The sequence below is a fragment of the Bos mutus genome, chromosome 23 (assembly GCF_027580195.1).
Source record: "Bos mutus isolate GX-2022 chromosome 23, NWIPB_WYAK_1.1, whole genome shotgun sequence".
Classification (NCBI taxonomy): Eukaryota; Metazoa; Chordata; class Mammalia; order Artiodactyla; family Bovidae; genus Bos; species Bos mutus.
Genome location: NC_091639.1, coordinates 21,024,929 through 21,037,114, shown reverse-complemented (window position 1 = coordinate 21,037,114; position 12,186 = coordinate 21,024,929). Strand labels below are relative to the sequence as shown.

The 12,186-nt window shown below is 43.3% G+C and overlaps 1 protein-coding gene across 7 annotated transcripts; it reads right to left on the bottom strand.

The window, feature by feature from the left end:
• Positions 1-608: 608 nt before the first annotated feature.
• On the bottom strand, positions 609-10,864 carry ZSCAN26 (zinc finger and SCAN domain containing 26). 7 transcript variants are annotated; one of them, XM_070361101.1, is made up of 5 exons: positions 10,767-10,847; positions 7,524-8,462; positions 5,396-5,877; positions 4,969-5,086; positions 609-1,511 (listed from the first exon to the last, which is right to left on the bottom strand). In XM_070361101.1, exons 3-5 carry the CDS (start codon positions 5,813-5,815, stop codon positions 610-612), a joined length of 1,440 nt encoding a protein of 479 aa, XP_070217202.1. In that variant the 5' UTR covers positions 5,816-5,877; positions 7,524-8,462; positions 10,767-10,847; the 3' UTR covers position 609. The 7 variants fall into 7 exon arrangements, with proteins under 7 accessions (XP_070217202.1, XP_070217203.1, XP_070217201.1 ...); XM_070361102.1 differs by having other exon boundaries at positions 7,524-7,600; positions 10,767-10,829; XM_070361100.1 differs by lacking the exon at positions 10,767-10,847 and adding an exon at positions 10,563-10,760 and having other exon boundaries at positions 7,524-10,178.
• Between the last annotated feature and the right edge of the window lie 1,322 nt (positions 10,865-12,186).

The following is a 12,186-nucleotide window of genomic DNA, read 5'->3' as shown; positions in this document are numbered from 1 at the left end:
AAAATGTTTACCATTAATAACCTGGACTTTAAGATACCTTTGAGGGACTTCCCTGGCAGTCTGGTGGAAGTCTGCACTCCCAATGCAGGGGGCATGGGTTTGATCCCTGGTCAGAGAACTAAGATCCCATGTGTTGTGCAATGCAGCAAAAAAAAAAAAAAAAAAAAAAAAATTAAAAGGTACCTTTCAGTGTGGTATTCCAAAGTCTTTTTTTATTTTGTATAGGAGACTGCTGCTGCAGCATGTGCAAAAATATCAACCCTCTCTTCTTCTGCTTAAACCTATAAATTTATACATACTTGACTCATTGATGACTTCAAGCCCTTGATTATGAGGCTCTCTGCTACTTGGAGACACATAACTACACATTTACCATGTTAAAGCCTCTGAGAAGTCCTGCAGTGAAGAATGCTTTTACCTTTGATCCCATAGTACCATCTAGGGTCAAAATATTGTGGCCCAAAGCTGACTACAAGGAAAATAAGAGTGCAGGCAGAAAGCCTTCAACTTGGCCCCCAATTCTCTGCCAGAACTGGCTAGAATGACTTTTCCTGAAGTGCTGCTTATTAACGTACTGTCTCTGATGGTCTATAAGGAGAGGACACTTCATCAAGCCAGTCTGTTTTTGTGGTGGTATCTCTGATGTTGAAAAAGACCAGACCTCTGCCTGAAGGCTTCTCCACATTCATTACACTTATAGGGTTTTTCCTCGTTGTGGATTCTCACATGCTGAGCGAGATGGGAGTTTAATCGGAAGGCTTTCTGGCAAATAGTACACTTGAAAGGTTTTTCTCCAGTGTGAATCCTGTGGTGTCGAATAAGGTCTGATGTCAAACTGAAGGTTTTCCCACACTCATTACACTGGTGGCTTCTGGAGTGGCTGTGGATTCTCTGATGGTGGGTGAGGAGAAGGGCCTGACTAAAGGTTTTTCCACACTCTTTGCACTGACAGGGCTCCTCCTGACTGTGAATTCTCTGGTGTCGATTAAGGTGGGAGCTGCGCCGAAAGTTCTTTCCACAGTGGATACATAGATAAGGTTTCTCTCCAGTATGGATTCTGAGATGTTCCAAAAGGCCTGCGTTCTGGCTAAAGACTTTTCCACACTCCTTGCACTGATAAGGCTTCTCACCAAGATGGATTTTCTGATGTCTGACAAGGTGTGAACTTCTCTGAAAGGCTTTCCCACATTCATGACACTGATGACCTTTTTCTCTAGAGCATATTTTCTGATGTCCAGGAAGACTCAAACTCTGACACACTTCAGCTTCACAGAGTTTTTCTTTCCTGTGTGAACTTTCATGCTTAATCAGGTCTGAGTGCTGGAAGAATGCCTGCCCATATTCTGAGCATTTACAGTCAGTCTTCTCCTTGGGCTCAGCCTGCTGCCTATCCAAGTTAGAGTCCTTGTAATGAACCTCCATGGGTTCAAATGGTTTCCCAGATGATTCCACTCTTCCACAGGAGTCTGTCTCTACAACCAGCTTCCCATTCTCAATCCTTTTCGCCTCCCCTGAAACATTAAGCATATAACACCAATTACTTGCTTTTTGGTGCTCAGGAGAAGGAATCTGCAATTAGGAGGATAAAACTGAATATGTGCAAAATGGAAATGTGGATGTTTGTGTTTGTATATAACATATATGGAATGATACATAAGAAAATGTTTCTCAGTGGCTGCTTTGAGAGGATTATGGTGAGAGATGACTTATTTTAAATGGTTTGAAGTCATGTGATACATATGCATAAATACACAGAGAGAGAAGTTAGCAAGCAAGTAAACAGTCATAAAGGGCAGGGCTCTATGTTCTTTTTTGTTTTTAAATCTGCTTATGGCTTCAGTGAAGAAAATACTGAACATTTTCCTGCCTTCATCCCTTCCTTTCTAAACCCATCCTAAATGCCAATCATTACTGTAGGCACTGAGGTTATCAAGTAGAATAAAAACTTATTTTTTATGAACTCTTTTTAAAGGAGAGACAGAATTATAAACAAGTAGTGGGAAAATAACGTAAAGTTTGTGCCAGACATAGCAGTGACACAGAAGAAAAAAATGATTGTTATAATTTTATCTTTGAGAACTTTTTGCTAATCTAGTTTTCTATAAATTACCATAAAACACCAACCACCAGGCAAAACCAGGAAATAAGAGTATATTAAACAACTTGAGTTTTTGAATAATTTATAATGGCTATATTACTTTAAAAACTTCAGTTAACTTAGGCAAAATGATGAGATCACTGGTCTCAAAATTGAAGAAAAAGCATATAGAATTGCAGGGTCTGAAAAGAACATACAATTGGAAGTATTTAAAAGTGAGATTAAACAAATAAGGACCTACTGTATAGCACAGGGAACTCTACTCTGTAATGGCCTGTGTGGGAAAAGAATCCACAAAAGAACAGACATATGAATATGCATAACTGATTCACCAAACTGTATCCCTGAGACTAACATGACATTGTAAATCAACTAGACACCAATAAAAAATTTTTTTAAGTGTGGATATACATATAACTGATTCACTTTGCTGTACAGCTGACAGCTGTATGTTCTTGATAATGGTCTGCCATGTGGAAATTAGAAAGCTAGGTCAATTAAATACCCAGGGCAAATAAGAGAAAGGGATAGCACCAGAAATGAAGAAATGAACTGGAAATGAAGGCATGCAGACATGGTGCCAATTTTATCACTGATTAGCTGTGTTTCTTAGGTGATTTAAATCCTCTGGGCTCAATGTCCTCACCAATAAATCAAAAAAACACCACAAGACCTTGAGGGTAACATGAAGTCCACAAAAATGTGTTAGCCTTTCCTGATCTCCTTGGACAGCAGAAACTGCTTTCCTGTGTGGTTCAGTAGATCCATTATAGTTCATTGCTTTAATAATTTGCTTATAGATGTGGCACAGAAGAGATAATAAACAATGTTTGCTGAATAAAAACTTAGCTCAGACACCAGGGAGAGGGTCAGAGGGAATACCAGATAGGAGCACGAAGTCCAGGAGCATGAATGGGATGGAAAGCAGAATGAGAGTAAAAGGAGAAGTGGATGGAGAAAATAGAAGAGAGAGAGAGTCTAAACAGCACTAATAACAAACAAATGAAGCTTACTCTGTGTGAGCAAGATAAAGATAGCAAGCAGAACATTTCAAAAGTGAGAGTCAGTGAGAAAGTGAAAATGAAGGGTGGGGGGAGGAGGTATCAGAGAAAGTAAAAGCACATGTTGGGGAGGCAGAGTAGAAACACTAGAAACCTGATCGGGTGTAAAGGCCTTTGGCAAGAGGATGAATAGCCCCCACGGGGAGGGAGTGAGAGAACAGCCTTTTCCATGAGGACAGAATGACACACACAACTAAAAGGGAATGCAAGGGCCTCCCAAACTGAAAAACAACCTGAACTCTGAGTGTAAAATAACATTTTTCAACAGATCTAGAAGGTAAGGAACAATTTCAAGAATCTACTGTTGTTAAATCTACTTTTTATATTTAAAATATATACCCATCATTGATTACATGGCATAAATTCATTTCTGCAAGGCTGTTTAGAAAAAGTAGGCCTCTCTCTTTTGGCTGCTTTACTCAGAAAGCTTCCAGAAGAAGAGGAATTTTGAAGTATACTCAGAAACTGCACAGGGGAACCAGGTAGTAAGTAAAAGAAGGCTTTACAATTGAAATCAGCCATGCATCAAATAGATATATACTGAAGGTCTACTCTAGGCGCGGGATGGTAGCAGACTCAGGAGACAAAACAAAGCCCTGTCCTTTGGGTCCGGCAGGAGAAAAAGAGAAGTAAACCAGTGATTCTAATGTAATATGATCAGTTCTATGGTAGCTTTAGCAGCAGAGGTGGGGAAACTGATCTAGACTTGGGGGGATTTAGGAAGGACAAAGAAAGTGATATCTAAGCTAGCTGTGAAGGAGGAGTAGGAATTAGCCAGCGAGAGTGAGGAAAAAATATTCCAGACAGACAAGGTGGGAAAGGGACTCAGCATGAGGAGAAACACACGTAAGAGCTGATGGAACCAAGGATGACTAATTGTCCCAGTGTGTCTGGGAATGAGGGGTTTCCCAGCACATGGAATAGTTGGAATGAAAAGTCTCCAGCAAACTGAAGCAAGCTGATTATGTCAGGGAATACGAGGCTGCAAAGTCCGCAAGTGCCAGAATATGCTAGGTGAGGCTTCTGTTAAGAGCTATTGGGAGTGACTGAAGGTGATGGGTTGTTTCTTAGTTCATTGAAGGTCTTCAAGGAGGGGAGCAACAGTAATGAATGTGTTTAAATGGTGGAGAATGAACAAGAGGTAATTTAACTTTAGCGGAAGCACCAAGATGAGAGACGGTAAAACAAAAAAGAGAAACAGGGCTTGTACCAGACTGGAAAGAGGAGAAGAAGAATGAAAGGGATAAATATTAGAAAGAGAGATTTCAGAGTCTAGAGCAAAAAGAAAAAAACAAAAGAAAATCCAGACAACATTTAGAAATAAAAGGCAGTAGTCATTTACAATAACTGAAAGGTGGTAAGAAAAAATAAGCAGTGAATCATGTGGCTGCCATTCTTTCCCTTGGGAGAGAAACAAGCACTCCTTTTTAATTCACACCCCCACCCCCCAGTAATGGGGAGAAGAGGAAGGTAAAGGTTCACACAGGAGAAGGATTCAGTTTTAATTAAACAGAAAAAACCAAACTAGAAACACTCAAAAACAGAAACAAGGGTTAGGGAAAAAGGAAATGTCTGGGGCGATGGAAACTTCTCTGTCTTGATTGTGGTGATGATTAGACAACTGTCATTATTTCATGTTTGTGAAAACTCATTGGCCTGTACACTTACAAAGAGTGAATTTTAGTGCATGTAAACTAACCTCAATAAACCTGACTCAAAACAAAAACAAAAAAGCAAAATGCCAAGGGTGCCGAGCAAGGCCTCCAGGCAGAACCACAAATCTCACATGCGAAGATGCAGTCTTCTTACCCTTCTCTCTCTCGGGCTGTGGAACGTCACCTTCAGGTTGGACCTGCCGCTCTGGCGTGGCTTTTCCAGGGGCTGTCTCCTCCATGAGCACTTCCTGTTTCTTTGCCTGGTTTGGGTCCTAGGGATGATTAGGTACACGTGGGTTTAGGCGGAAACTGCTGTTCAGAAAAACACTTCAATGTTTAGAAAAGGAAGCGAAGAGAAACCACAGAAAGGCAAAGAAAAGAGGCTGGAGAGCCTGGAGTACATTCAGTTTCCTCCCAGCAGAGGCAGGCTGGCTGAGGTAAGAGCTTCAGCAAGAAACAACCAGACTACAAAGAAACGGAACCCAAGCTGAGCAGTTCTTCCACTGCTGAAGTCATGGCTACAGCTCTGGCCCAGTGTGTCAACTCCTGCTTTCTTGCAAAGGGGGACACCTGACCCTTACCTCCTGTTGTCCTGTTCCTCCCAGCTCCAGCTGCAAATCCTCCAGGAAAACCACCGCATCTTCCCCGCTCTCCAGGTGATGCTCCCGCAACCGGGCCTGGAGCTCCTCAGGCAGGATGGTCAGGAACTGCTCCAGCACCAGCAGCTCCAGGATCTGCTCCTTGGTGTGGGTCTCAGGCTGTAGCCATTGTCGGCAGAGTTCCCGGAGCCGGCTCAGGGCCTCTCGAGGTCCTGTGGTCTCTTCATAGCGCAACTGCCTGAACCGCTTACACAGGGGCTCCTGCCGGAAGCCTGTGCCGTTTCCCTGCAGCTTGACTCCCTGTTCCCGAGCAGAGAGGTGATCCTCCTTTACCACCTGAAGCCCCTCCTTCTTCAGGTTCACAGGAGCCAGGGAAGGAACGGTTCCCCATGCTATCGCCATCCCCACCTTCAGACTGCTCTATTTGGGGCAAATTTCTTTTGACTGCCTCCTCAGGGATACCCCTGAAAATGTAATAACAAGAATCACAGAAACAGTAATAGTAGTAGTAATGATAATAACTGCAATAGCAATACCCCTTTGTTGGATTTATACATTTCCAATAATTACTATCCATTTCTTCTCTCTCTCTGAAACAACCATACAAAATGAGAAGACTGTTTTACAGAAGATCGCCAGCTAACAGCATAAATAACAGATTTGAAAAATCACCATTCTGTAGCCCTTGATGAAATAACTGATTCAATCAAGGACCACAAATGGGTGAAATCATTGGGTAAAAAGCAGTAAGGGGAAAGGATAATCTCAGCCTCAAAGAATCACCACGCTGATTGCTTATGAATTACAAAGGGAAGAATGGCGCTATCCGGCAGTCAAATGAAACCTAGCAACACCAACAGTAAGATAACTGACCTTGTGCCTTAATCACGTATGCAGCATTTTTACTAGATGTGTTTAACACGAATCTAATAATGAGGAAACTTTCAGATAAATCTAGAATGTCCAGAATGCAGCTTATCTACAAGAGGTATGCACTTTTCAAAACATCAATTTCATGAAAATAAAGAGTGAGTGTGGGAAAGGTATTTCTCTAGATTAAAGAGATACAGCAAAATGTAACAAGTGAAATTTGCTCTTGAATAAAAAAATATATACAAATGTTTTGAAGAATTCAGAAATCTGAATAATATATAGGCAAACCAAATAGAGCCCAAAGGCTGTATTTGTACTTAAAGTTTTACCAGAATACTGCTGCTGCTGCTGCCTAGGTGCACAGTCATGTCTGACTCTGCAGGGATTGAACCCGAGTCTCCCACATTAAAGGCAGACTCTTTACCCACCGAGCCAACAGGGAAGATTGATTTTTTCTTGTTGAAATACAGCCAAACCCATTTAGTAGATAGTGTTTACATCTGCTTTCAGAAATACACTAGCAGGACTGAGGACTTGAACATTGGGGCACTGACCCCTGCTCAGTCAAAAATCCAAAATCTGTGTGCTACTTACTATCTCTGCTGCAAAAACAAAGGAACTGATAGATGAGCAAGGGTAGGAAGCTAAAACAGCTTCAACAGGATCAGGACTCAAACTCTAGTTCTTTTGACTCCACATGATCTTTAACCAAACACAAACTTTCCCCCACTTAAAGATCTGCAAAATGAAAATACATGTACTATATGGACCCATGTAGTCCAAACCCTTTTGTTCAAGGGTCAACTGGAGTTACCACAGAGACTGCAGCACCTGCAAAGCTCAGCTATTCTGGCCCTTCAAAGAAGAAGTGTGCAGATCTGAGAGTCTCCTCGGGTGGGATACAGTTTTGTGGTCATGTAAGAGAATAGCCTTATTCTCAGGGGACGGTACTAAAACTTATTTTCAAATGTTGCAAGAAAAGGGGAGTCTGTGGAGAGGTATGAGGAGAGAGGGAGAGAGAAAAAACACAAACGTAGCAGGAAGTTGACAAGAGCTGCTATATGTGGGGTTTATAGTGTTGACCATACTATTCTTACAACTTTTCAGTAGATTTGAAAATTCTCCAAATGTTGAGAGGGAGACAAAAGACACAAAATGAACAAAACTGTTTGTATGTTCATTCATTAAAGCCAGTATCAGAATTAACTAAAAGAACATAAGGATATTCACAACTTACCTCATTTATTGTCTAGGTGCCACACTCTTAGTTGCTGGAGATACAGAGATGAAATAACCTCTGGCCTCTATAGCTCTCTGCCCCACAAGAAATCAAGTAAATAAGCAATTACAGTTGCATGTATTAAGTGCCACGGTGAAGGTAGACACAGGATGCTAGCAGAGCTCAGTGGTAAGACACTTAATCCCTGTTAGCAGGTCAGAAAAGGCCTCTTGAAGGTGAGCCCTTCTGACTCGTAAAAGACATGTGAAAGTCAGACAAGAAAATACAGAAAGGGTTTTCCAGACAGAGAAAAACCTGAGCGCAGAGCTGTTGGAAAACCTCACATGTTCAGGGTAGTTGTTAGTTATAGCTGGGAAAAGGGTGAGTGGGGCTGGAACCTGGGAAACACCTACGTGTAAGCAAGAGAAGAAGGAACAAGCAGGAAGGTAGAAAAACAAAGACAGTAGAATCCAGGAGACAAGGGGCCTGCATTCCATCCAACTCTGTCACTACACTGTTTACTCATTTGTAAAATGAAGATAATACCTAATTCAGAGACATGTTTTGAGGTAAATGAGGGCATCTCAACTGGAGAGTAGTCCTCACTCACTGCAACTAGAGAAAGCCTTGCACGCAGCAATGAAGACGCATCCACAGCCAAAAAAAACCAAAACAAACAGAAAACCCCAAAACTTTCCATGTCTCCTTGTCCATAACTATATTGTGCTCAGTAGCATCCGACTTTTTGCAACCCTATGGACTGTAGACCGCCAGGCTTCTCTGTCCACAGGATTTTCCAGGCAAGAATACTGAAGCGGGCTGCCACGTCCTCCCTCCAGAGGATCTTCCTGACCCAGGAATTGAACCCATGTCTCTTGCATCTCCTGCACTGCAGGTGAATTCTTTACTGCTGAATCATCTGGGGAGCCCAGATGATTACTATTTCTATTAGTATTTCTAAAAAACATACAAACAAAAACAAAAAAAAGTCAGTGACTTCCCTGACAGTCCAGCAGCCAAGACTCTTTGCAACAAATGCAGGGGTCCCGAGTTCAATCCCTGGTCAGAGAACTAGATCCCACATGCCACATCTAGAAGATCCAGCATGTCACAACTAAGACCCAGCAGAGCCATAAATACTTAAATAAATATTATTTAAAACAAACAAACAAACAGAGGTCACTGCAACCTCTGTAAAGGCAATTCTGGTCATTGGATAGGGAGAACAGTCACCCAGCCACAGGAAAATGAGAAAAATGGCACAAGCAAAAATTACTCTTTCAAAAAACAGGACATTGAAAGGAAAAAGAGAAATAGGACCTAAGCTAGGAGAGGGTAACATACAGGACAGGTATGTTATGTACCATCTTTATGCCAATGATTTCCTTATTTTTCTGCCCAGACCTCTCAAGAGTGACAGATTTTTCTTCTGGCTATCTGGTTCCTGGACACCTTACAAAAGCCTATCAAACGCAACATGTCAAGATGAACTCAGAGAGGCTTCCTGGTGGCTCAGTGGTTAAGAAACTGCCTGCCAATGCAGGAGACAAGGGTTCAATCCCTGGTCTGGGAAGATCCCACACGCCTCAGAGCAACTAAGCCTGTGTCCCACAACTGTTGAGCCTGTGCTCTGGGGCCCAGGAACGGCAACTATTGAGCCCAAAAGCTGCACTACTGAAGCCCATGTACCCTTGAGCCTGTGCTCATAACAAGAGAAACCACCTCCGTGAGAACCCCATGCACTGCAATGCAGAGTACCCCCCATGCCCAGCAATGAAGACCCAACACAACCTTAAAAAAAAAAAAAAAAAAACTCAGAGAATTATACCATCAATCTTTTGAACAGGCTCTTGGTGTGTGGAGACTCTTGATTTTGATGACTCTTGAGTGACTCTAGAGATAAGTGAAATAGTATCTGCCAATTGTTGGCACACACTTCTGAATCAGCATGAATAAGGCTCACTCACTCAGTGGCTGTGTCCAGTTAGGTTCCAAATTCAGTTCGCTGTTACATAGTATCACTCCCAGCTGATACTTATTTGTCAAAACAGGATTTACAATCCAAAACGCCAATGCTTCTGCAGCTGACCCTTAAACAACAGGAGAGTGAACTACATGGGTCCACTTATACATGGATTTCTTTTTTTTCAAATAGGCCAAATCTGCAATGTGGCCCTGTGAGTAGACAGAGCAGACTGTAAAGTTATAGTTGGATTTCTGACTTCACTATGGGCCGCTAACCCATGTTGTTTAAGGGTCAACTGTATTCTTAAAAGAAGTGAAAAAATGTCCATGAAAGTAATGATGGTTAGCCAGACAACAGTTTGGTACTATGATGGTGAATTTTATTTGACAACTTGACTGCACCATCAGGTACCCAGATATTTAGCCAAACATTACAGTGGGTGTTTCTGTGAGGGTGTTTCAGATGAGATTAACATTTAAAGGAGTCGACTGAGTAAAGCAGATGGCTTTCATTTATGTAAGTGGACTTCATCCAATCGGGTGAAAGCCAGGATAGAACAAAAAGGCTTTCCCCCAATAAGAGAAGTCACTTGCCTGACAGCCTTCAAGCTGAGAAATCAGCGTTTTTCCTGCCTCCAGTCACCCGATTCCAGTCTTGCCCTCCAGTCTGGTCTCATCTCGAGTTCCCGGCTGTAGATGCTTAAAAACCTGTCAGGTGTTTTTCCTTTGCTCAAAACCTTCCGAATACTCTTTCCACATCAAGAAATGAACAAATTCCTTACACAATACCCACTTTTTCTACAGGCCTCCTCCCACCCCCATCTCTCTGACAGCATTTTCTACACACTTTCCCCTTGTTGACTGTGCTCTAACCACTCTGGGCTCCCAGCTACTCCTCGAGTATGATAAGCAAGCTCCTGCTTTAGCGCCTTTGCATCTGCTGTTGCCCCTTACTAGAAAACTCGTGTCCGCAAAGGCCACGTAGGTTTTTTAAACCTCTCTCAGGCTTTTGCTCAAAAGTCACCTTCTAAGGCTTAACTTTATACATATTTAAAATTGAGCTCAGTGGATAGAATATATATATATACACACATGCAGAAGATTGTGCCTCTAGAACAAGATCCACAGCATCATTCCTTTCCTAGGCCCCAAGATTAACATCTCCTGTCCTCGCCCACTCAGAGTCCACAAGTCTCCTCCATGGGGTAAGGCTTCTCCGCACCTCCAAGGAAATCAGCTGCTTCCCAGCCCACGGGCCGCAGTTACTCCCCAAAATGGAGCACAATCACCACTCACCCCTCCAAGGACCCACGGGAAAAGCCAAAAGCTTTCAAGCAGCTTGTTAGCTCTTTACTGGGCGGCCGCTCTCGCTCCGCGGCGCACTTGACGGTCGCTCTAGGAATACTGGAGGACTGCGGCTCGATGGCCTCCTGCTCCCGCCTCCCAAGAGGAGGCCAAATTCAGGCTAGTTGGTTGAGCGGTCTCCGGTCTCCAAGTCCAGAGGCTGGGAGGGGCGTCCAGGTGTGTTTTTAGGTTTCTTAAATTTTTAACCCGAAATTTATTTCATTCATGTAGATGACACGCAAATTGGTGAAACCTTGCGTATTTGGGGGCTTTCCAGGTTGCCCTCCGGAGAAGGCAATGGCAAGCCACTCCAGTACTCTTGCCTAGAAAATCTCATGGACTGAGGAGCCTGGTGGGCTGCAGTCCATGGGGTCGCAGAGTCGGACACGACTGAGTGACTTCACTTTCACTTCTCACTTTCACGCATTGGAGAAGGCAATGGCAACCCACTCCAGTGTTCTTGCCTGGAGAATCCCAGGGACGGGGGAGCCTGGTGGGCTGCCCTCTATGGGGTCGCACAGAATCGGACACGACTGAAGCCGACTTAGGAGTAGCAGGTTGCCCTCAGTTCAGTTCAGTCGCTTAGTCGTGTCCAACTCTTTGCGATCCCATGGACTGCCGCACCCAGGCTTCCCTATCCATCACCAACCTTAGCGGTAATCCCCCTGCTAATGCAGAAGACTTCAGAGGCACAAGTTTGATCCTTAGGTTGGGAAGATCCTCTGGAGTAGGAGATGGCAACCCACTCCAGTATTCTTGCCTGGGAAATCCCAGGGACAGAGGAACCTGGTGGGCCTTAGTCCATGGGGTTGCAAAGAGTTGGACATGACTGAGCACACATATGCTATGCTATGCTAAGTCACTTCAGTTGTGTCCGACTCTGTGTGACCCCACAGACGGCAGCCACCAGGCTCCCCCGTCCCTGAGATTCTCCAGGCAAGAACACTGGAGTGGGTTGCCATTTTCTTCTCCAATGCATGAAAGTGAAAAGTGAAAGTGAAGTCACTCAGTCGTGTCCGACTCTTCCCGACCCCATGGACTGCAGCCCACCAGGCTCCTCCATTCATGGGACTCTCTGGGCAAGAGTACTGGAGTGGGGTGCCATTGCCTTCTCCAGAGCACACATATACAGGCACGGCAACAGGCCAGCTCACTTTAGTGTTATCACAGCCAGTATTCCACTTTGCTCACTCACCTAATTAAGACACGGACACATATTTTACCATTCTCCCCAATTAAAAAAATTATCAAATACAGTGGCAAAAATAAAAGTATTTTTAAGTTGAACATGTATGTATGTACATATGCAAATATACAATGAATGTATATTTGCAAGGTTTAAGGTAACAAAAACTTAAGGAATGTTACCAAA